This window comes from Rhineura floridana, chromosome 3 (genome assembly GCF_030035675.1).
Source record: "Rhineura floridana isolate rRhiFlo1 chromosome 3, rRhiFlo1.hap2, whole genome shotgun sequence".
Taxonomy (NCBI): Eukaryota; Metazoa; Chordata; class Lepidosauria; order Squamata; family Rhineuridae; genus Rhineura; species Rhineura floridana.
Window position 1 is genome coordinate 10,481,137 of NC_084482.1, and position 22,392 is coordinate 10,503,528.

Here is a 22,392-nt window from a genome sequence, read left to right on the forward strand (position 1 = left end):
AACAACCCCACACATACCTTGCTAATTAGATTATCAATGCCAGGATGTCTGTCTTATCGACTACTCTCCTGCTCCCCCCCCCCCGGGCATCATGAAAGACCCAGTCCTGGGCTCAGAAAGAAAATAAATATCTGGTCCTCTTCAAAGTATTGATAAGCCTCTTGTTTTAATTGAAATAATAATTATAAATTCTTGTTCTTATCACTAATGGGAGTTAATTATCTTGCATATGCTGCTGTTGCTTCTATGGCTGTAACAGAGTGAGGTTAAAGATAAGTGAAATACAAATGGGGAAAAACACAGAAGGCAGTAACACTTTCCTAAACGTAATACCATACCAACCACAACAAGATTCCTATGAGTAAGGCAGAAAACTAAGCATCTCACAACCAGTCAGGATTCCTAACCAAAAACCAAAAATATGATAAATGAAGAAATATTTATATAAGCATGACTATCAAATATATTTATTATTTACACAAACTGTAAAGATATTTATAGTGCAATCCTAGGTTTATTTATTCAGAAGCAAGTCCCAGTGTATTCAGTGGGGCTTACTCAAACAGGGACAGAAATGCAACCTCAAGTGATAAGCAACTTCATTCACACAACCCAAAATTCCGAATCATGCCACTTTATGCTGTTTTGCAACTGTTTATACTTGTTTTTATGGTTATTGGATTTTAAATGGCTTTATTTCTTGTTGTGAGCTGCCTTGGTTTCCAACCCTACCTCACAGGGTTGTTGGAAAGACTCCATACACACACATGCACACACTTCAGATGTATAAATACATACAGCCCATATAATAGTTTATTGTCAAACCAGTTGGTCATTGCAGAAAAATCAGTATTAGTTTTTTAAAAATCGGTATTACTTTCCTACAGAATAAAAACTGTAATACCTAAGTAAGCCCTGCCTACTTGCTTTAAAATAGGACTGGAGAGGGGGGCAGAAAGAGTTAGAACACAAACACAATTCTTTTTTACATTTACTCCAAAGTCCCATTGATTTTGAGCACATTCATAACCATGTCTACTCAAAAGTAAGTCCTATTGAATTCAATGGGATTTACTCTGGGCATATGGGATTAGCATTGCTTTTACAAAAAGCAAGCATTGGGAAGGTTTTCAAAACACTGCCCAAGATCTGCACACAAGAGGAAAAGAAACTGAAATGTATATACTTACCCAATTTATGAGATTTTCAGATAAACGGGGGGGGGGGACACCACCATTTTGTTTTCTAGACACTGCCTCAGGTCAATGAAACTGAAACACAATCCTGGCTTCACTGATTGGTTGCAATTCTGAACGGGCGGAGTTAAAGCTACGAAGTGCTATAGTACTGTATACAGTACTGTTTAAAGAAAGATTTAACAGTCGGGGGCGGCTGATGTTTTTATGCATATCTCAAGAACCGGACCACCTAGAAACTTAATTTTTTTTTAAATTAAAGCTGAGAATCCGGGCCACCTAAGGGGCTAGCCGGGCGCTGGGTGGCATGCATAGAATCCGGGTAAAACCCGGCTAACCGGGCAATATGGCAACCCTAAAAGTATCCTAAGAGGGGAAGGGCATGTGATTTGCTTGCAGAAGCCCGCAAGTTCAATCCGGCATCTCCAGATAGGCCTGGAAGAGATTTCTGCCTGAAACCCCAAAGAGCTGCTGCCTGTCAGTGCAGACAGTATTGAGCTAGATGGACCAATGGTCTGATTCAGTATAAGCTTCCTATATCATTTACACACCTGAAGGAAGGTCAGCACAGGTTAGGTCAGATAGACAGTCTAGGAAATTTGGAGGTTCCCCTCTATCTACTCTTTCTCATGCAAACCCCCAACACTTCCAACAATATATACATTTTTGTCAGCAATTGTGTTTATTATAACATATTTTTTGCATGCTATTTTCATTAATATCTGGAAATCAAAGGCAATAGATAAGGAGAGGGTGAACTGTAAAGAGCTTCCATCCCAACCAAGTGTACTTTCAGCCCCATCTGTTTCCATTAAGTTTATTTTCAAATAGGATTGCAGTGTTAAAATGGTTTAGGATTGTGATATTAAATATGAAGACCTTAAGTCTGTAGTCAGTGCTTAATTTTCAGACAAGGGATGGAGAATCAATAGCCCTCTTTATGTTGTTGGACTCCAGCTCCCATTAACCACAGCCAGCACAGCTAGTGATCAGCGATAATGAGAGTTGCAGCCCAACAATGTATGGAGAGTCACAGGTTCCTCACCTGTGTCCTAGAAAAAGAGATGCAAGGCTTCAGGGCTAAACTGGAAACTATATCTCAAAGCATGAATATTAATCCTTGATATTTGAGGTCTCTGTAACTCCTTAGTGGTGAGGGGACATACACTTTGCTCAGGGATAATTTCATAGACATTTTACTTACAGGTTGAAGGACAACACTGAAAATATATACTGGGGGCAAGCTGTGGCACGAACAAGTGCTCAGATTATAGGGTACCCACCCCCTTACCCAACATTGTGGCCCTCTTACTCCTTAACAAATGTTTTTTAGAAAGGGTGGAAGATTTAGCTAAAATTAGGGGGCGTCGAAGTAGAACTTGAGGATTTCATACCCCCCCATCTTTCCCACCATAAACTGAGCATTGGTCACAAACTTAGCCCCTGATTTTGATGTAGGACTGTTGTAATGTTTGAAAAGCCCTGTCTCCTACTTCTTTCCTGGAGAATCCATACGCTCCAATTCCCAAGGCCTCAACTCCTTTCTTTTTTCCTGAATGTTGCTCATCACCCAGAAGTCATTCATCCTATTTTCACTCTGCTTATGATACCAAAACCTTCTACAGTCTCAATGACACGTCTGTCTTACATAACACCCCACCTGACCTGGTGATGCCTTGGGTGGAGACCACACATAAAGAAATAAATGATCTAGCATCCCAACCAGTTCTGGGAAAGGAAACCAGCAACATACCAGGAAAAGGTGCTTTGGTGATCTCCAGCAGGGTCAGGTGAAGCTCTAATGCTCTAAAAATATACTCAGTGTGAGACTGTAAGATTTCATAATCAACACCACTGATCTCATCACTGCCTCCAGGGCTACTATCGGCCATCTGCCAGGAGTTACTAGCCTTGAAAGCTCTGTTCCTGGAAGGAGGGTCCACATCAATCCTTATGTTTAACAAAACATATTCTCCTGGCTCATGTAATAAATCAGAGGGCTAAAGAAAATGGTAGGTGCATTTATTTATTTATTTGGATCTCTTGCCATTTGAATGCAAGCTCCAACACACCCATAGTTTCTCCCACATAGACAGAAAGGTTGTGTAAGCAGCTTGTAGCTGGTTATCTAGCACACTGGGAAGTGCTGGATAGCTAGGACAAGAAGAGTTTGAATTAGCTGCTGTTACAGAGGCAAGGAGGGAGGAATTGCTGCCCCGTCACCAGCAAGCCACAGGTCAAGCGGCCTTTGTGCTGCTTCCATCCAAAAGCATGTCAATGGCTGACTTCAGGATTAGTTATTTGATGCTTTGATTGTTATTACTAATTATTGTGATCATTTGTTTATTATTTATTTATATACCGCTTACTTGCCAAAATGCCTCCTTAATGGGGTGTGTGTGTGTGTGTATCAATAATAATAACAAAACCAATAAAATACCATAAAACTCAAAACATACATAACAATCTATAACCATTTCATTCCATTAAACAAGAACAAGAATACAGCTGGTTCTTGGTATTTGAGTGCTGCTGCTTATCCTTGGTATTGTTAAAGCGTTTTATGTTTGGCATTGATTATTGATTCATCTTTCTGAAAACATATGTTGGAAGTCACCTTAAAAGGGGTCCACCCTAAAAGTTAGCCTCTAAATAAATTAAATAAATAAAGCAGTATCTGTGGGCCTCCAGATGTTGCTAGACTTCATCCAGCACCAGCCAGAGTGGCCAATGACCAGGGATGATGGGAGTTGGAGTCCAACAACATCAGGAGGGCCATAGGTCCCCCATCCCTGATCTAAGTTATATCCCCAAAATGTTGTTCATTATCCCATCTTTATCTTCAAAGACCTTTGTGGAGCTAGCTTTGTGCATTGTGTCCTGAGGTGGAGGCTGAGATCCATATTCATATGGTTCCAAGAACTGATAGGTTGACCACTAAACTATTTTAAGGTCCTTTGATTTAGAGTCTACCAGGTTATATTCCTTGGGGGCTATATTGTTGGCTATTTGGACTAAACATTCCTTTTGTGCTTGATCTTCCACATCTAATAAACCCACTGAAGGTGAACATTCATTTGAAGACTTGGATGGCCTCATTATTACTCTAACATCAGGAATTAACACAGATGGAGGATTTCCTGAGGCTTTTGACAATGTGGGCCGGATTTGGTCTGCCTCTAATCAATGTATGCCACACTTACACTTTTTAACATTACCTAAGTATAGAAGAGCTGTTCTGCTGGCACGTTTTAACATTTTACCTTCAAAGATGTTAGAAGGCAGATTTGCTAGAGTTCCTATCAAGGATAGGTGCTGTCCATGTAATCAACTGGAACGTGAAACAGTTTCCCATGTGTGTGTTTTTTTACTGTAGATTTTATCAAGGGGTCAGAGAATGTATAATCTACCCTTTTATGAGGCAGTTACCCTAGAGACTCCTCTGAGTATTTTCCTTGAGGGATCCAATAAATTTATTACTATACAGGTGATCTGCCAATGCTGAATGATTTCTGAATGTAGTAGTGATTCAATGATTGCTAGATCTTAAACCCTCACTTTTGCTCTTTTGATTTTGTGATTATGTATTTATCCAGTTATGTACTCTTTAATGGTTGGTTGATCAAAATAAAATGTTGTTGTTGTTGTTGATCTAAGTGCTGGGGAGATGACATCTTTAATTCTTATCCTCCAGAGCCTTCATCAGTCACCAAAAATCTCATTACATTTGTTGTATTTCAGTGTTTCTTTTTCCTTTTTTTATTATCAGCTGACTTGGAGACCAGTTGTCAGGCAAAAAGGCAAGCATGGAAATATTATAATAAACAAATGAATGCTTAAATCTCTCGGCAGGAAATCAGGGCCCGGGCCATAGCATTCCGGAAGCAACAGGGCATTTCAACAGAAGCCGGGGGCAACCAGGAGAATATAAAGAAGAACCGTTACAAAGACATCTTGCCCTGTGAGTTGGCAATAATACTACATGGGGAAATAATTCTACATGGTTCCTTGCCCAGGGGCGGCTATAATATTGGCAACCGTGGCATAGGGCCAGTTCTGGCTGCCTTGGCACTAACTTCCTCTTCCATGGATCAAGCTGTGCTACCACATTCCTCTTTGGCCCCTCCACCCTAGGAGTGTCCTGTCTTGTCTTCAGCTGCTCAGCAGAAAAATATCCGGCTACACTTGCCATTTAAAGGTTTTGGGATCCATTCTCAGGGCCTCAGAGCATCCAGTTAGATCCATCAGCTGGTCTCAAATTCTAGGAGTTTTGCAGCCATGTAACTGGCTGTAACAATATTTTTTTAAAACATTACTTCTTTTTTAAAAAATTAATAATTCTTTGTTCTGAACAATAAAATATTGCATAGGATGTGGGGGGAGGTGGTTTCCTTCATTACCCAAATTTCATTTTTTTCCCATTGGATAAATCAGGAGGAAAAGGGAAAAAATCTGTTTCCCATTTTCATTTTCCCTGGGCCTTTACATTTCTATCTCTGCCCCTTTAACTGCTGGGCCATAGGATTGTTGGGCCCTGCCTAGGTTTCAGATTTTTGTCTTGTATGAGTTGACAGTTGCATGACATCATGAGAAGGACCCACCCCATGATGTCACTATGCCCTACTTTGTGAGTCTCAGGCCTTGGGACGCTGGAAACCTGTTAACCTTATTCAGAACCCTCTCCAGGAAATGTAACCTACCCTAGGACCTCTGAGTGAAGGGTGGGTAATCAATGCTAATGCTAATAATAATAATAATATCAAGCTTCTAGCTGGTCAGGAGTCCAGGCTGGGGGTATTAACTGGACAAAAAGTAATTGGAGGAACTGTGAAAAGTGGAATTTTAGAGTTCCCAAGATGAGCTGAATGGACTGCCTCTGGACCTGTATGCACACAGTAGGGCATTCATGAGTATGTGGGTTGCTGTTTCTGATTGAGCATTGGTGTATCTTTGTCCACACACATGATCGCTTTCAGTTTTATGCCCCCGAAATCTATCTCGATGTTTCCTGTCCATGCTGGTGGGGGTGCTTGATGGGATGTATTCACACTATGTGTTGTTGCCCCCTCCACACAATTAGTACTTTCCCACCCACCATACGTTCCAGAAAACTGAGGTCCATGGGAGCATACATGCAAGTATTTGTTTAGTTGAGCACCACCTACACCTTTTTTTTAAAAAAAGGGTCTCTCCACGTGCTAATCTCTGGGTCAGTCACCTCTAAGCTATGAACTTAGGTACAACCAAGCTAAACGGATCCAGTGTAGCCATGGATGTGTTCACAGACTGGGCTACCATCTTCATGGGGGTTCAAAAGAGTGTTGATGCTGGGCATTTCTGTGCCATATAGCTCCTGGATTAAGAAATATATAAAGCACTTTACAATCTCTCTTCTCTTCCCATTTCCTGTTATTCACTTTAGAGCAGCGTTGAGCTAATCTGTGTGACCCTCCAGATGTTGTTGGAGTACAACTCTGACCATCCCTGACCATTAGCTATGCAGAGCTTGGAAAAGTTACTTTTTTGAACTACAGCTCCCATCAGCCCGCTCCAGTGGCCATGCTGGCTGGGGCTGATGGGAGTTGTAGTTCAAAAAAGTAACTTTTCCAAGCTCTGCTATGCAGGCTGGGGCTGATGACAGTTGTCATTCAGCTATACCTAAAGCACTACAGGTTAGCTTGCCAAGATTCATACTCTCTGTCTGAGGCCAGGTGGCTATCTTCCCATGAGCTACCACCATGCTACCTTCCCCAACTGTTCCCCTGGTCTGTCCAAATCCTCAGTGACACTAACTCCCAAGTTATGTACCTCTTACAGATGATCAGACCAGAGTTGTTGTCAACTTCCTGGCAGAAGGAAGCCAAGCAGATTATATCAATGCCAACTTCATTCAGGTAACAGATTTCTGACACCCAGATTACTGTTTCTCAAACTGCTGACAGCTGAGGCACGGGTAATTTGTACATTATTATTAAGTTATTAAATATTAAAACTGGAGGCACAGCTCACTGTTATACAGTTCAAAAGATATACTTTTTGAACTGTGTAAGTGTAAGAATGACCTGCCCTCAAAGAAGCCCCCTGTCCCATGTTTCCGCAGGAGTCAGTGATCTACATGCGCTTCACGACCAGAAGGAGACCTGTTCAGAGCAATGGATCATACAGAGATATAACAGGCAGCAAGTATTTTTGCTGCATCTTTGCATTGAGGGTGATTGAAGGGGCCAATATTTCCTGATGCAGAGATGCAGCAGCCTGCCCCGCCCCCAGGTGATGCTAATTGGGAGGAGAAGAACTGAAAACAAAATGCTTAACTTTTTAATATGGTAGTTGCCATTAAAAATGTAAGCATTTTTGCTATTAGAGATATCTACAGGCAATTTTATGAAGGCCCAGTATACTACAGGCCAAAAGGCATTGTGCTTTCCTAAGAAATAAATTTTCTCTCAGCATTTTGGGATTTTTTTCTGTTTCATTGTGGCTAATTGAAATGAGGCAAGACCAGATCAGCAAATCATGCAAAGATGCAGCAGGCAACATCCCCTGAAAATGGGTACTTTTGTTTCACAGTAGCCTTTTAGAATTTAATTTTATTTCTCAAGGTAAAACTAACAGTTCCCGAGTCATGGCACACTAGCATGGCATTACTGCATTCAATAGTTCTGAAGGCTCCTCCTACAATCCGTAAAGCCCCAGATGACATTTTAAAATACATTTCTAGTCCTCATGGTTACAGAGATAAATTTGGCAATGTGATGGCAAAGTATTCTAAAGGCTCAGGAACCATGAGAACTACCAAAAAATAGCAATTCATGATAATTTTAGAGTTCTTGTGAATTCTAAGTTTGGAGATAAAATAAATGCACACCCCAGGAGCTGACTTTAATTGTTCATATTTGAGATTAATAGTTTGAGAACATGATTGTTATAGAGGTGGACAATATAGTAATACCTCAGTTAACAAAGTAGATGTGTCCCTGGCCATGACTTCTTTAACAGAAACTTTGGTACCAGAGGTAGGAATAACATGGAAAGAATAGGGATAGATTCCTACACCCACTCATAGATGGTGCAGGCAGCTTCAACAGGGGCTTTAAAGGGTGCTTCCCCCTCCCTCTCTTCTTCATCCTCTGAATGAAGCCCTGGGAGAAAGCAAGAGATCTCTTCAATGCAAAGCAGACACACAGGCTTGCCAGTTTCATCCTAGCAAAGCAAAGGCACAGGCTTGAAAGTTTATCCATAGCAAAGCTAGTCAGTGTCACCTTTAAAAAAGGCTTCCTTAAAAGGAGCTTCCTTCCTGGAGGATTCCTTAACTGAGGTATTACTGTATGTACATCGACTGTAGTTTATCATTGACTATCACTGAACATGCAAATTATCAAGTGCAAATCAAATCATCCAATGCCGTCTGGCTCATGCTAATCTTGACCCTCCCCTTTCCTTTGTATGATGACGTTTCCCCACTTATCATGAACTGTAACACAATTCAGTGGTGGTGGTGGTAATGGTGGTATGTTCAGCAGAATGAAAGGTGCTGACTGAACTTTACCATTCTTTTTCTTCTCCCAGGGTGTGGATAACAAGCAATGCTATATTGCAACCCAAGGGCCTCTTGCACACACAGTGCTTGACTTCTGGCGTATGGTTTGGCAATACAAGGTGAAGGTGAGTCGTATAGGCAGATCACAGAAGGAGTTACTGGATTTTAAAGCAAGCTCTGAGATGCAAATTGTGCTCAGGAGATTAGATCAGATCCTCTTGTAATCACTCCCTCTCATAGCAAATTCAGGAGGTGAGTGCCTATGGACAGAACAAGGCCACTGAGAAACAAGGGGTATCACCAAACTGAAAAGAACTCTGAGGTTTGCAGAAGTATATTTAAAAATACACACAAGCATGCACACCTAGGGGGGCAGCCTCCTGAAGAACAGACCAATGAGGACCCTGAGCATGCTCAGTAGCCATAGAGTGCTGAATGTCAGTTGGAAAGAAAAATGGAGGCCTTGGAAGGGTTGACGTAGAATGCCCCTTACAGCTCATAGCTGGCTGGAACCCTGAACAAGAGCACTGCAACTGCAACAAGATGATGATAGACTGCCACATTTGGTTGTAAGTCACACTTGTCTGTCTGTCTATCTAAGCCCATTTCCCAACTTTTTTTTTGCTAGTACATTATACAGCCACAAGAGTGGCTGTATACTATATCCAGCATGGATTTTTCGCATTCCTCAATGTTAAATTGAAAATACCCCCATGCCATTATGCTGCTTCCCATAAGCTCATTTCAAAACAAAACCATACAAAATGTATAGTCCTGAACTCAGGAACGCTTGCTTAACAACCCTCTAAGTTTTCATGGCAATACACAAAATCAGAGAGAATCGAGAGTTCAAAGTGTAAAACAAGAGAGAAAAATCCAGACCCCTGTTGGACTTTTTTCTGTCAGTGGTCTCATACTTTGTTGAAATTAATTAAAAAGCAGCCATGTTCACAGAGTACCTGTAATCCTATTACTGACCTTGCCCCATAGTCTGACCATCTTCTGCAGTTTAAAAGTTTAAAAAATGCCTGGCTGATTTTTAATTAATTTAAGAAATTTAATATTGAAGTCTATTATTACGTCGGGCATGCTCAGTAAAAACCAACTGTCAGTGTTCTAAAAGCCAGGCTCACAGCTGTTTGGCTTGGCTAATGAGGGGCCACACCCGGGTCAGACAGTTATCCCAATTTAGACAATCGTGGCTTCCCCCAAAGGATCCTGGGAAATATAGTTTGTGAAGGATGCTGAGAGTTGCTAGGATATTCCCCTGACAGAGCCCCAGTGGCTAGAGTGGTTTAACAGTCTGCCCTTCTTCTGGGGATTGTAGTTCTGTGAGGGGAATAGGGCCTCTCCTAGCAACTCTCAGCACCCTTCACAAACTACACTTCCCAGGATCCTTGGGGGGGAAGCCATGACTGGCCAAAATAAAATAAAGGTCTGGTGTGGATGTGGCCAGGGACAATTTTGGTTGAGGCTACATGTGCCTGCTGTAGAATAAAAAGATGGGGGAAACCCTGAAAAAGATTGATACTGATCACAATGCTTTCCTTTTGGAAAGGAAAGGGGCTTTCCTTGTGCCCAGTACCCACCTATGGAATCTCCTCCCCTCCCCTCCCGTTCCTCTCCTTCTCTCCCCCTTCCCCTCTCCCTGCCCCTTCCCCAGGTCACCTTCACCTATCCTAAGCATGATTGTACAGGAAAAAATCCCACAGAACTCAAAATGTGTTGTTGTTATGTGCCTTCAAGTTGATCACAACTTACAGCGACCCTGTGAGTCAGTGACCTCCAGTAGCATCTGTTATAAAACACCCTGTTCAAATCTTGTAAGTTCAGGTCTGTGGCTTCCTTTATGGAATCAATCCATCTCTTGTTTGGCCTTCCTCTTTTTCTACTGTTTTTCCCAGCATTATTATCTTTTCTAATGAATCATGTCTTCTCATTATGTGTCCAAAGTATGACAACCTCAGTTTCCTCATTTTAGCTTCTAATGATAGTTGTGGTTTAATTTACAACACCTAATTATTTGTCTTTTTCACAGTCCATGGTATCTGCAAAGCTCTCCTCTAACACCAGAGTTGATTTTTCTCTTATCTGCTTTTTTCACTGTCCAACTTTCACATACATACATAGAGATCAGGAATACCATGGTCTGAATGATCCTGACTTTAGCGTTCAGTGATACATCTTTGCATTTGAGGACCTTTTTTAGTTCTCTCACAGCTGCCCTCCCCAGTCCTAGCCTTCTTCTGTTTTCTTGACTATGGTCTCCATTTTGGTTAATGACTGTGCCAAGGTATTGATAATCCTTGACAAGTCCCATGTCCTCATCGTCAACTTTAAAGTTACATAAATCTTCTGTTGTCATTACTTTTGTCTTCTTGACGTTCAGCTGTAGTCCTGCTTTGTGCTTTCCTCTTTAACTTTCAACAGCATTCGTTTCAGATCATTACTGGTTTCTGCTAGTAGTATGGTATCATCTGTATATCTTAAATTATTGATATTTCTCCCTCCAATTTTCACACCTCCTTCATCTTGGTGCAATCCTGCTTTCCATATGATATGTTCTGCATATAGATTAAACAAATAGGGTGATAAAATACAGCCCTGTCTCACTCACTTTCTGATGGGGAACCAATCAGTTTCTCCATATTCTGTCTTTACAGTAGCCTCTTGTCCAGAGTATAGGTTGCGCATCAGGACACCCCCATTTCTTTTAAAGCATTCCAGAGTTTTTCATCATCTACACAGTGAAAGGCTTTGCTGTAATCTATAAAGCACAGGGTGATTTCCTTCTGAAATTCCTTGCTCCATTCCATTATCCAACGTATGTTTGTGATATGATCTCTGGTACCTCTTCCTTTTCTAAATCTAGCTTGGACATCTGGCATTTCTCGCTCCATATATGGTAAGAGCCTTTGTTGAAGAATCTTGAGTATAACTTTACTTTCATGGGATATTAAGGCAATAGTTCAATAATTACTGCATTCCCTGGGATCCCCTTTCTTTGGAACTGGGATATGTATTGAACGCTTCCAGTCTATGGGCCATTGTTTAGTTTTCCATATTTGTTGATAAATTATTCTCAAAATTTGGACAGATTCAGTCTCAGTAACTTGTAGCAACTCTGTTGGTAAGCCATCCTGGTGATATGTTTCTTCCAAGTATTTTAAGAGCAGCTTTCGCCTCAAATTTCTGGTTCTTCATCATACAGTTCCTCCATGAATGAATCTGTCATTCTTCTTATTATTATTATTACCTTTATTTTTACCCCGCCCTTTTTCCAAAGCTGGAACTCAGGGCGGCTTACAAATAAAAATGAATACATATAATAAAAACATACAAAAACCTGCATTTAAAATTGAATTAAACTATATACAACATTAAAACATTTAAACATACACTTAAAATGATTCAAAAAACAGTTTTAAAATAGTGCAATTAAAGCAGTAAAACAATACCGCAATAAAACAATAATTCTTGTATCTCTTTTATTTAGTTCTTCAGTGTATTGCTTCCAGCTTCCTTTTATTTCATCTCAGCCAGTCAATGTGTTCCCCTGTTGATTATTCAACATCCCTACTCTTGGTTTAAATTTCTCTTTCATTTCTCTAATCTTTTGGAATACAGCTCTTGTTCTACATTTTTGTTGTCCTATTTCTATACAATAACTATTGTAATAGTTCTCTTTGTCCCTATGTATTAATCGCTGTACTATTGCATTTAGGGTTCTATCTCCTTTTGCTTTTGCTTTCTTTCTTTAACCATTTTAAGAGTTTCGTCAGTCATCCATTGAGGTCTTTCTCTCTTTTTAACTTTTGTCTTTTTGCATTCTTCTCTGATAATGTCTCTGACTTCAATCCATAGTTCTTCTGGTTCTCTATCAACTAAGCTTAAAGCCTCAAATCTGTTCCTTATTTGATCTTTATTTTCTTCTGGGATGTTATTTAAATTGTATTTTGGCATTATGTTGTTGTTCTTTTTCGATATTACCACTTCAAGATCTGTACCACAGTCTGCTCCTGGTCTTGTTTTCGCAGAAAGTATGGAACGTCTCCATCTTCTGCTGCCAATTACATAATCAATTTGATTCTTATATTGACCATTTGAGGATGTCGACGTGTACAGTCATCTTTTCGGTTGCTCAAAAAATGTGTTTGCAAGAAACAAATTATTGGCTGCACAGAATTCAACAAGTCTTTCTCCTGCTTCATTTCTCTCTCCTAAGCCCCATTTTCCTACCACTTCTCGTTCTTCTCTGTTCTCTAATTGTGCTTTCCAGTCCCCCATGATTATCAGAACATCTTGTTTTGGTGTGTGATCAATTTCTTCCTGTACTTCTGCATAAAATCTCTCCGATTCCTCTTCTTCTATGTTTGCTATTGGAGCATAGACTGGGATGATGGTTATGTTAATAGGTTTCCCGTTTAATTTAATTGATATCACTCACTCAGACCTTGGTTATAGCTCCTAATTGTTTTTGCTTCATAATGCATGCAAATGATCAAACCTGCACTCCCCCCTCCTCCCTCCTATCCCCTCCCTTTTGCCCCTTCTGTCCCCCTTTCTTCGCTTGTCCCTCCCCCTCCCCCCTTCTTCCCCTCCCTTCCTCCTTCCCTCTCCTCCCTCCATGGTCAGCTTTACCTATCATAAGCATGATTGCAGAGGAGTAAATCCCACTGAACTCAATAAGCATGCAAACGTTCAATCCATTCTCAGCAAACGTGCACAGGATCCCATTTCTTACCTCCCTGATTAAAAAGCAAAGGAATTCACTAATTAGCAAAAAAAACCTTTGCAGTTTAAGAACGTACCTATAGCCAACATATATTTCTATCAAACTTTAAAAAGCAGGGAAATTGTCCAGCTATAGTGAATGCACCAGGGGAGCAGGAGACCTGACCTCCTCTCGTGAGATATTGGACTGCCCTACAAATTTGTCAAAATGCAAACACAGTTTGGGTTGGTCTTTCACAGTCCAATCCACTTCCTGTGTAGCTTGGAACAATTTGGTAACATGTGCCTCTGAGCATATGGTGAGTGGTGGCCATACCTGCAAAGCCCAAATAACAGCAACATGACATGTGCTATGCTGATCTTGTTTTAGCAGGGAGGAAGCAACATTATTAAGATAGTTGATATAGTTCAGATAGTCACTTAAATATGTTTGATTTACTTTGCAATTTCAGTGAAGTTTCCTAGAGTAAAACATTTTCTTTTGCTTCTGCTTTGCAAAATTTACACTAAAAAAACTCCAAAAACAGTTGTGGAATAATGGCACTGGCTATTCCGCAGAATAGTCTCCAATGAACATGAGAAGTGTCTAATTTGCACAAGATAAAACAATGGGAGGTGAAATATATTCTAGAAATTTCTAGATGAGCTCTATGCCCACCCTTCCTTAAGTGGTGTTGTTTAAGCATAACAGGCTGAAAACATGCATCTTGGGCAGGCCAAGCTTGTTTTTTCCACTCCCCATATGCTCAGAGGCACATGTTACCAAATTCTTCCAACCTACACGGAAAGTGGATTGGACTGTGAAAGACCAACCCAAATTGTGTTTGCATTTTGACAAATTTATAGGGCAGTACAATATCTCAGACAGGAGGTCAGGTCTCCTGTTCCCCTGATGAATTCACTATAGCTGCTCAATTTCCCTACTTTTTAAAGTTCAAGAGAAATATCTGTTGGCTATAGGTACGTTCTTAAACCGCAAGTTTTTTTGCTTATTAGTGAACAGTAATATAAGTAGCATATTGCAGAGTAAGTTATACACGGCTCATATTGTATTCTGTCCCTTCCTTTATGACAGGGGTGGGGAAACATTCCCTTCTGGTGAATCTTCCAGGGGCCACTTGCCAGTGGTGGGTGGAGGCAGAGGCAAAAGTGGGTGGAGCAACACATGCAAATTTTACCTGTGTAGTCTACTTTCTGTCTAGTAGTCTAGTTTCTACACATACTCTTCTTTATCCTCCATCCAGACAAGCAAGGGGCATTATCAGAGTTCAAAGGCACGTTCCAGCCAGGCAAAAACACTCAAGGAGGGCACAAAGCAGGGCAGGAAAGGGATGTGGCCTGGGGAGATGGAGTATGGCTGGGGAAAGTCCCAAGGGCCAGACAGAGAGCCTTGAAGGGCTGCATTTGGCCCCTGGGCCTGAGGTTTCCCACCTCTGATTGATGGTGTTCTCTCATTGCAGGTGATTGTCATGGCTTGCCGGGAAGTGGAAATGGGCAAGGTGAGACCTCCTGAAGGAGGGATAGCATCTGGAGGAGGCTGGGAAGCCTGGCCTTGCCCTTTCAAAAAAGGAGGTGTTGGCATCATCCCTGAATCATAACCAATCTCCACTTTCCTTTTTGTTCCTCAGAAAAAGTGTGAGCGCTACTGGCCTTTGGCAGAGGAAACCTTGCATTTTGGACCCTTCTCTGTGGCACAGGTAAGGTGGTTACACATGGGCAGGCAGAAAGCAATGGTGTAAAGTAGGGATGGAAGGACCTATCAGTTTCAGCTCAGTTTCTCATTTTTCCAATCTGAAATTTGGCTCACCACATTTCTGCAGCAATTTATGATTTTTAAAAAATCCTCATGAAAATTCTTCAGCATTTTAGTGTGAATTTCTCCTAATAAATACATTTTGTAGGCAGTTTTGACTAATGTACACATTTTTGCAAGCAGTTTCTCCTAATATAATGCATGTTTTATGTTATTTTCATTTTTATGCACACTTTCCTCTAATTTATGCATTTTTGTAAACATTGTTTGGTTGAAACATAAGAAGAGCCTGCTGGATCAGGCCAGTGGCCCATCTAGTCCAGCATACCGTTCTCACAGTGGCCAACCAGGTGCCTGGGGGAAGCCCACAAGCAGGACCTGAGTGCAAAGAGTACTCTCCCCTCGTGTGGTTTCCAGCAACTGGTATTCTGAGGTATACTGGCTCTGACTATGGAGGCAGAACATAACCATCATGGCTAGCAGCCACTGATAGCCTTATCCTCCATGAATCTGTCTAATCCTCTTTTAAAGCCATCCAATTTGGTGGCCTCCTCTGGGAGAAAGTTCCATAGCTTAATTCTGCACTGTGTGAAGAAGTACTTTCTTTTATCTGTCCTGAATCTTCCAGCATTCAGGTTCATTGGATGTCCATGAGTTCTAGTGTTATGAGAGGAAGCAAAACTTCTCTCTGTGCACTCTCTCCATGCCATGCATAATTTTATAAACTTTTATAATGTCACACCTTTTCTCTAAACTAAAAAGCCTCAAATGCTGCAATCTTTCCTCATAGGGGAGTTGCTCTATCTCCTTTATCATCTTGGTTGCCCTTTTATGAACCTTTTCCAGCTCTGCAATATACTTTTTCAGGTGAAGCAATGTAGAACTCAACCGCAGAATTCGGATAAGTTCGAATTTCGAAGGATGGCTGAGTTTCAGTTCTCATATTGTTTCAGAAAGTATGAATACAATAGATTTTGCTTCAAATGCAAAACAAATCTAATTTCTCCCCTATCCTAGTGTAAAGGAGGAGCTGAGTCCACTGCAGGACGTGCTAGCACTGTTCATCAACCTAATCTAAAGGCCACTTCTTCTCACTATGGAAGTGCTTGGAAATGTTGTTAGGAACCTAAGAATTGCCTTGTGACATCAAACCAAGTCCCATCTCATCCAGCATTCTGCTACCAGCAGAAGCCAACCAGATGCATTTGGCTGGAAATACACAAGAAGGGCATGAAAATGATATATATCCCCTCTTGCAGGGACGGAAAACCTATGGCCTTCCAGATGTTGTTGGACTTCAGCTCCCATCAGCCCTAGCCAGAATGGTCAATGGTCAGGGATGATGGGGGATGGTGATGCACCAGCATCTATTTTTTTTTTTACAATAATTTTTATTCAGATTTTCATAAAACATACAAAACAAAACCATAAAACATTCAAAGACAAAAAACAAAATCAAAAATAGTTAGACAAAAAAAAATAAAAAAAAAAATAAAAAGTAAAATATTGACTTCCCATTTGTCACAGATCAAATCAGTTATAGGTCTACAATGTATAACAATCCTATCTCTTAAATCATATTATAAAATCACTTTCCTCCAGTAGTTATCTTACTTAATCATCAAATCTCATAAACATTACTTTATTCTTTCCACAAAAAGTCAAAGAGAGGTTTCAATTCTTTAAGAAATATATCTATCAATTTTTCTCCAGAAAAGCATGTCGATTAATCCATCTCATTAATAATTATAATAATCTTATTGTCATAACCATAGTCAAAATAAACATTACGATTAATTCATCTCATCAGAATCTGTTAGGTTCAATAATTTCAATAGCCATTATTCTATTATCCCTATTAGTTCCATCTTCCATCTTCCATCTTCAATAGTCTTGTTAAGTCCAGTAATTTCAGTGTCCAATCTTCCATTATCAGTATTCCGTAATAATCTTGCTGTCATAACCATAGAAATATTAACTTCCCATTTGTCACAGATCACATCAGTTATAGGTCTACAATGTATAACAATCCTGTCTCTTAAATCATATTATAAAATCACTTTCCTCCAGTAGTTATCTTACTTAATCATCAAATCTCATAAACATTACTTTATTCTTTCCACAAAAAGTCAAAGAGAGGTTTCAATTCTTTAAGAAATATATCTATCAATTTTTCTCCAGATAAGCATGTCGATTAATCCATCTCATTAATAATTATAATAATCTTATTGTCATAACCATAGTCAAAATAAACATTTCGATTAATCCATCTCATCAGAATCTGTTAGGTTCAATAATTTCAATAGCCATTATTCTATTATCCCTATTAGTTCCATCTTCCATCTTCCATCTTCAATAGTCTTGTTAACTCCAGTAATTTCAATGTCCAATCTTCCATTATCAGTATTCCGTAATAATCTTGCTGTCATAACCATAGTCATATAGTAAGAGTCTAATGGGAATTTCCTCTATCCCAAATATTTTCTTGCCATCCATTCTGAATAGGTTGCTGGAATACTGCAGTAAAATCATATCTCTGTTCTTTTTTACAAAATGTACTGGCTCATCTCTTGAAAGTTTTTCCCTTGTCACATGGCTGCAATTAATTCCATAGGTTTTCTCTATATTAGGCTCCATCACATCATTCCAGTCCAGAAGATTGTCCATGCCATTGATAACTTTATCTCTAATATCTTCATTAATTTCTTCAGAGATAACATTGAATTCCAAACAGTAGATTTTATTTCTAAAATCCATAAATTCCAAATCTTTTTCCTGTTCCACGTTTGTTCCAGGCTCCAGGGTCTCCTCTCTCACAGGGACCCCTATTTCTTTAAACTCCTGGATCATTTTGCACAATTCAATTTTCAGCTCCTTACAACCCTGTCGCAGGGTTCGTTTCGTTATCTCAATCTCATCCATTATTTTCTGAAACCTAGTTACTTTCAGATTCTCAGCCACTTTCTTGATTGCCATTTTAAAAGAAAAATATAAGAGAACCACTTCTTATTTCAGCAACAATTGGGTTAATACTCCAAACTTGATGACATCACAGTATAAACAGAGCAGCCAGCCTTATCTCACTATGCTTAGGAAAACAAAATGTAGTTCCCAGGATCGAAACAATTAATGGCGTCGTCAGGAAACAGATTCGTCAAAATAAAATAAACCAAAAAGAGAGTAGTCTCAGACAATATAATATTCTTCAGAATAGAAATCAGGAATAGAAATCTCTCTTCTGTGTATATCTTTAGAATGCAAATCCAGGACAGCTTTTTGCAACAAAAACAGAGATAAGCTGTTAATTAGTGCATAGCAGAGAAGAGTTATAGCTCACCGGAAAGATGTCCAAAGCCGATCAATCTGGCAAATCTCCTTTTACTGCAACAGTTTAAGTCAAGTAAAAAAATATAGAAAGAAGGGTGCTTGCCTGTTAGTCCGTTCTCTCTCTAAAGAAAAGATGAACGTGTCGCTTTATCAGATAGAGCTTGTTGAAAATCCGTCCTTATTTGTCGGCTGGACCACGTCTCATAAATCAATGAAATCTAGTCCTCCCAACAAAAATAGGCTTTGAGGTTAATCTCTTCGTTTCTCCCTGCCCGGGAGAAGTTTCATCAGTCAAAAAAAAAAAGTTTTGACTGATTTATATCTGAATAAGCTTCTTTTGCGGCGGGAGCCCGTCCCAAAAGCAGGCACAGGCTAAGTCACCCTTCCCGGAAGTGGTGATGCACCAGCATCTAGAGGGCCACAGGTTCCCTACCACATGCCATTTTGTTTGTCCACTCTGGTTCTTTGTAGGTATATTACTTGTGAACATTTAGCTCTCATAGCAGAACATAGCAGCACATAGCAGCACTTAACATCAGCAGACAGTAGCCTTGGACTTCTGGGGCCCCAAAACCCTGGCACCAGCCCACTGGTGCTGATGCCTACCCTGGACCTCCCATGCTGAGCAGCTGGGTCCTCGAACTGACACCTAAAATTTCCCACAATGTTCCCAATGTACCATTGCTCCAGAGCATTGTGGGAAATTTAAAATGGAATTTCACAGCTATCCATTGTTGCCACTATCAGGCTGTGGCCAGGAACAATCAACATAGAAGGGGGCCCAATAGATGGCACTTTATCAAGGGTCTCTAAAACCTGGAAAAAAACTGGAACTTGCCCCTCTCATCACTAACAGATGTTGCTAGGCCTCTCCCCCATGAATTTAATTAACACATAGTTCTCAAAAAAGATTATGGTCACTATTTCTTGCATCAGAGAAACTCCATAAACTGAATTGTGTGCTATGTGAACCAGCGGTTCCTTGGATCTGTTCCAAACCTAATTCCTGCCTAGCTAGGAACCAGCCTTATATCAAGTCAGGTCATTGCTCCACCCAGCTCAGAATTGTCTACACTGGCCTGCAACAGCTTCCTGGATCTTTCCCAGCCCTCATCTGCAGATGCCAGGGACTGAACCTGGGAACTTCTGCATGCAAGGCATTTGTTCTACCCCTTACTGAGCTAAGAGATCTTCTCCACTGAGCTAAGGGACTTCATCTGCCATTAATTTCATCAGTTGGCAAGAGCGTTGAGAATGTGGGTCAAAGTTCCTGAGCCCTTTCATAAAATGACAATTGCCAGGGGGTTCAGGGCGCATGTTGCAGAATCAACATTAAACTGGTTTAGGTTTGCCATTCCTTGTATCAAGCAAGCTATCAGATAAAACAGTCCTGTGATGAGTAACAATTTGCTTGTGTAACCTCTGTCTAGTTGCTCCTACATCAAGGATGAGGAACCTGTAGCCTTCCAAATGTGAGACTACAATTCCCATCATCTCTGACCATTGGCCATACCAAGTGGGGCGGATTAACTCCCAACCTTTTGTTGTCTTTTAACTCCCAACAACAGGTTCCCCATCCCTGACCCATGTTGAAGGTGGGGGCATAACTAGGTGAATGAGACATCTCCTATTTGGGCATATAAGATTATTTTGAGCAATATGGTGGACTATTTTTTTTTTGTCTCTGACTCAGGTTAAAGAACAAGAACTCAATCCAGATGTCATTCTGCGAATGCTTACTCTGACCTTTCAGAAGGTAAAGCTATTCTGTAGGCTCTTGATTGCCAGGCCAGGCCCACTGTGAGAGTGAGCGCATCCAAGACTAGCTAGGTCTTCAGCTTCCAGCTCTGGGCCCCCAAGGTCAGCTTCCTGAGCTGGAAGCTGAAACAGCAGCAAGTAGCAAGCACTGCTCTGTTGACCAGGTAAAGGCACAAGGCCAAATATTTATATCAGGCTTTGTAGTCACTGCCAAACATAAAGCCCCTGACGTTACAGATCCCTTCTGTGCCTGAAGTGGGCTTTAAGACCTAAGCACATGCAGGGCACAGAACCTTATCAGGCACTGCCCAGCCTGGCACACAATGTTACCCGCCAGCCCCTGTCCCAATTTATGTTAGATGATGGCAAAATTGGCTTCTTTTTCTCCTTTTGAATGAATCTGAATGAATCTTTATTTTTACCCCACCCTTTTTCCAAAACTGGAACTCAGGGCGGCTTACAAATAAAAACTACACATAAAAACTACAAATAAAAACTACACTTTTGTCCTGCTGCCACTGCTAAGAGACCAGAGGGCTCCACAAACAGGAGGGAGCACTTAGAATTCTCTGGATGGGAAGCATTGGAGTGTTCCTTCCTGTTTCCAGAGCGCCCCAACCTTTTAACAATGGTAGCAAGCACAGGACAAAAGGAACAGCACTTCGTTCTGCACATGTTACTGCAGAGCCACCAGCAAATTCTACAGGGGCTTGGGACCACAGGACATCACCCAGGAGGTAGATTGAGTCTGTGGGTCAGGGGTCCTCCACCCCTGCTGTGGACAGACCTTCACAGAACCACAGTTTCAGAGTCCCTTGGTTGGAGATATGCCATGCAATAGGCTTGAAGAACTGATTTAAAATAGGCTTGAAGAACTGATTTAAAATTCGAATGACATCAGCTTTATTGTTTTTAAATCAGCATTACCTTACATTAGCAAATGTAATACTGTAAGAGACGGTACAACTGATTTTCCCCTTCCACCACCTCTCTTGCATCAGCAACGTTCAGATATGACACAAACTGCACAAGAAAGGCTTCAAGGCCCTTTTTACTGCACTTTGCAATGGAGCAGTGTTTCTTGCAGAAGATGAGTGTTCTGTAGTGGACAGCATGGCACAAAGAGCAGCATCAGTGGGCTAGGCTGATCACACTACATTTCCCATCCTAGGAGGAGCGGGTAATATCCCATTTCCAGTATGTGGCATGGCCAGATCGGGGCATCCCAGACACTTACGGCTACTTCCTTGACATGATTGAGCAAGTGAGACGTAAGCAGGGTGAAGACACTGTGCCCATCTGTGTGCATTGCAGGTAAGGGGCAGTATTGATGCAAAACCATATAGGCAGACCATGGGTAGAAACACACTCACCATTGTGCTGGTTCCATTGTGTCTCTACCTCTCTCTTCTGAAAACTGGGGCACATGATGCTACTCAAACCCCGCCCCTTTTTACTGTAAAACCTGGTGGAAGCCACTTGAATATACATTTTTTAAATTCGCTTCTAAGAGATTTTGCAGCTGATCAACATTCCCCTCTGGCTGGAGCTTGGAAAAGTTACTTTTTTGAACTACAACTCCCATCAGCCCCAGCCAGCATGGTTACTGGATTGGGCTGATGGGAGTTGTAGTTCAAAAAAGTAACTTTTCCAAGCTCTGGAATGCTTTGATCTGGCAACTAGTGTGTTTACAGGCTATATTGCAGTCATGGGGCACAAGGATTAATCCTCTTGTGGATCAGCAACTGTTTAAAGGAAGCAGAGAGCAGGAACAAATGGACAGCACTGTTTCTGCTCCATTGCATTAATTTCAATTCCAGACATGGGATGAATAAGCAAACATCAGGCAATTTCCAGTCCCTTCAGAATTCTCTGACATCCCTACTCACACACAAGTCACAATGGAGGGAAGTGTGAAATGGAGTCTTCCAAGGATCTTTATTGACCTGCTGCTTTTTAACCTGTTCATAAGTGATCTGGAATTAGGGAATAGCAGTGAGGTGGCCAAGCTTGTGGATGCCATCAAATTATTTAGGGTGATGAAGTAAGCAGATTACAAAGAACTCCAAAAGGATCTCTCCAAA

General features: G+C 40.9%; 1 protein-coding gene across 2 annotated transcripts in view; it reads left to right on the top strand.

Annotated features, from left to right (window-relative positions):
- The window catches only part of PTPN18 (protein tyrosine phosphatase non-receptor type 18), a 53,634-nt gene that overhangs the window by 10,464 nt on the left and 20,778 nt on the right, over positions 1–22,392 (top strand). For both annotated transcript variants that reach the window (XM_061614398.1, XM_061614399.1), the window contains exons 2-8: positions 5,049–5,157; positions 7,014–7,090; positions 8,766–8,861; positions 14,931–14,969; positions 15,099–15,167; positions 20,244–20,306; positions 21,480–21,622. In XM_061614398.1, the coding sequence (XP_061470382.1) occupies positions 5,049–5,157; positions 7,014–7,090; positions 8,766–8,861; positions 14,931–14,969; positions 15,099–15,167; positions 20,244–20,306; positions 21,480–21,622 (596 nt within the window). The remainder of the gene's footprint in view (positions 1–5,048; positions 5,158–7,013; positions 7,091–8,765; positions 8,862–14,930; positions 14,970–15,098; positions 15,168–20,243; positions 20,307–21,479; positions 21,623–22,392) is intronic.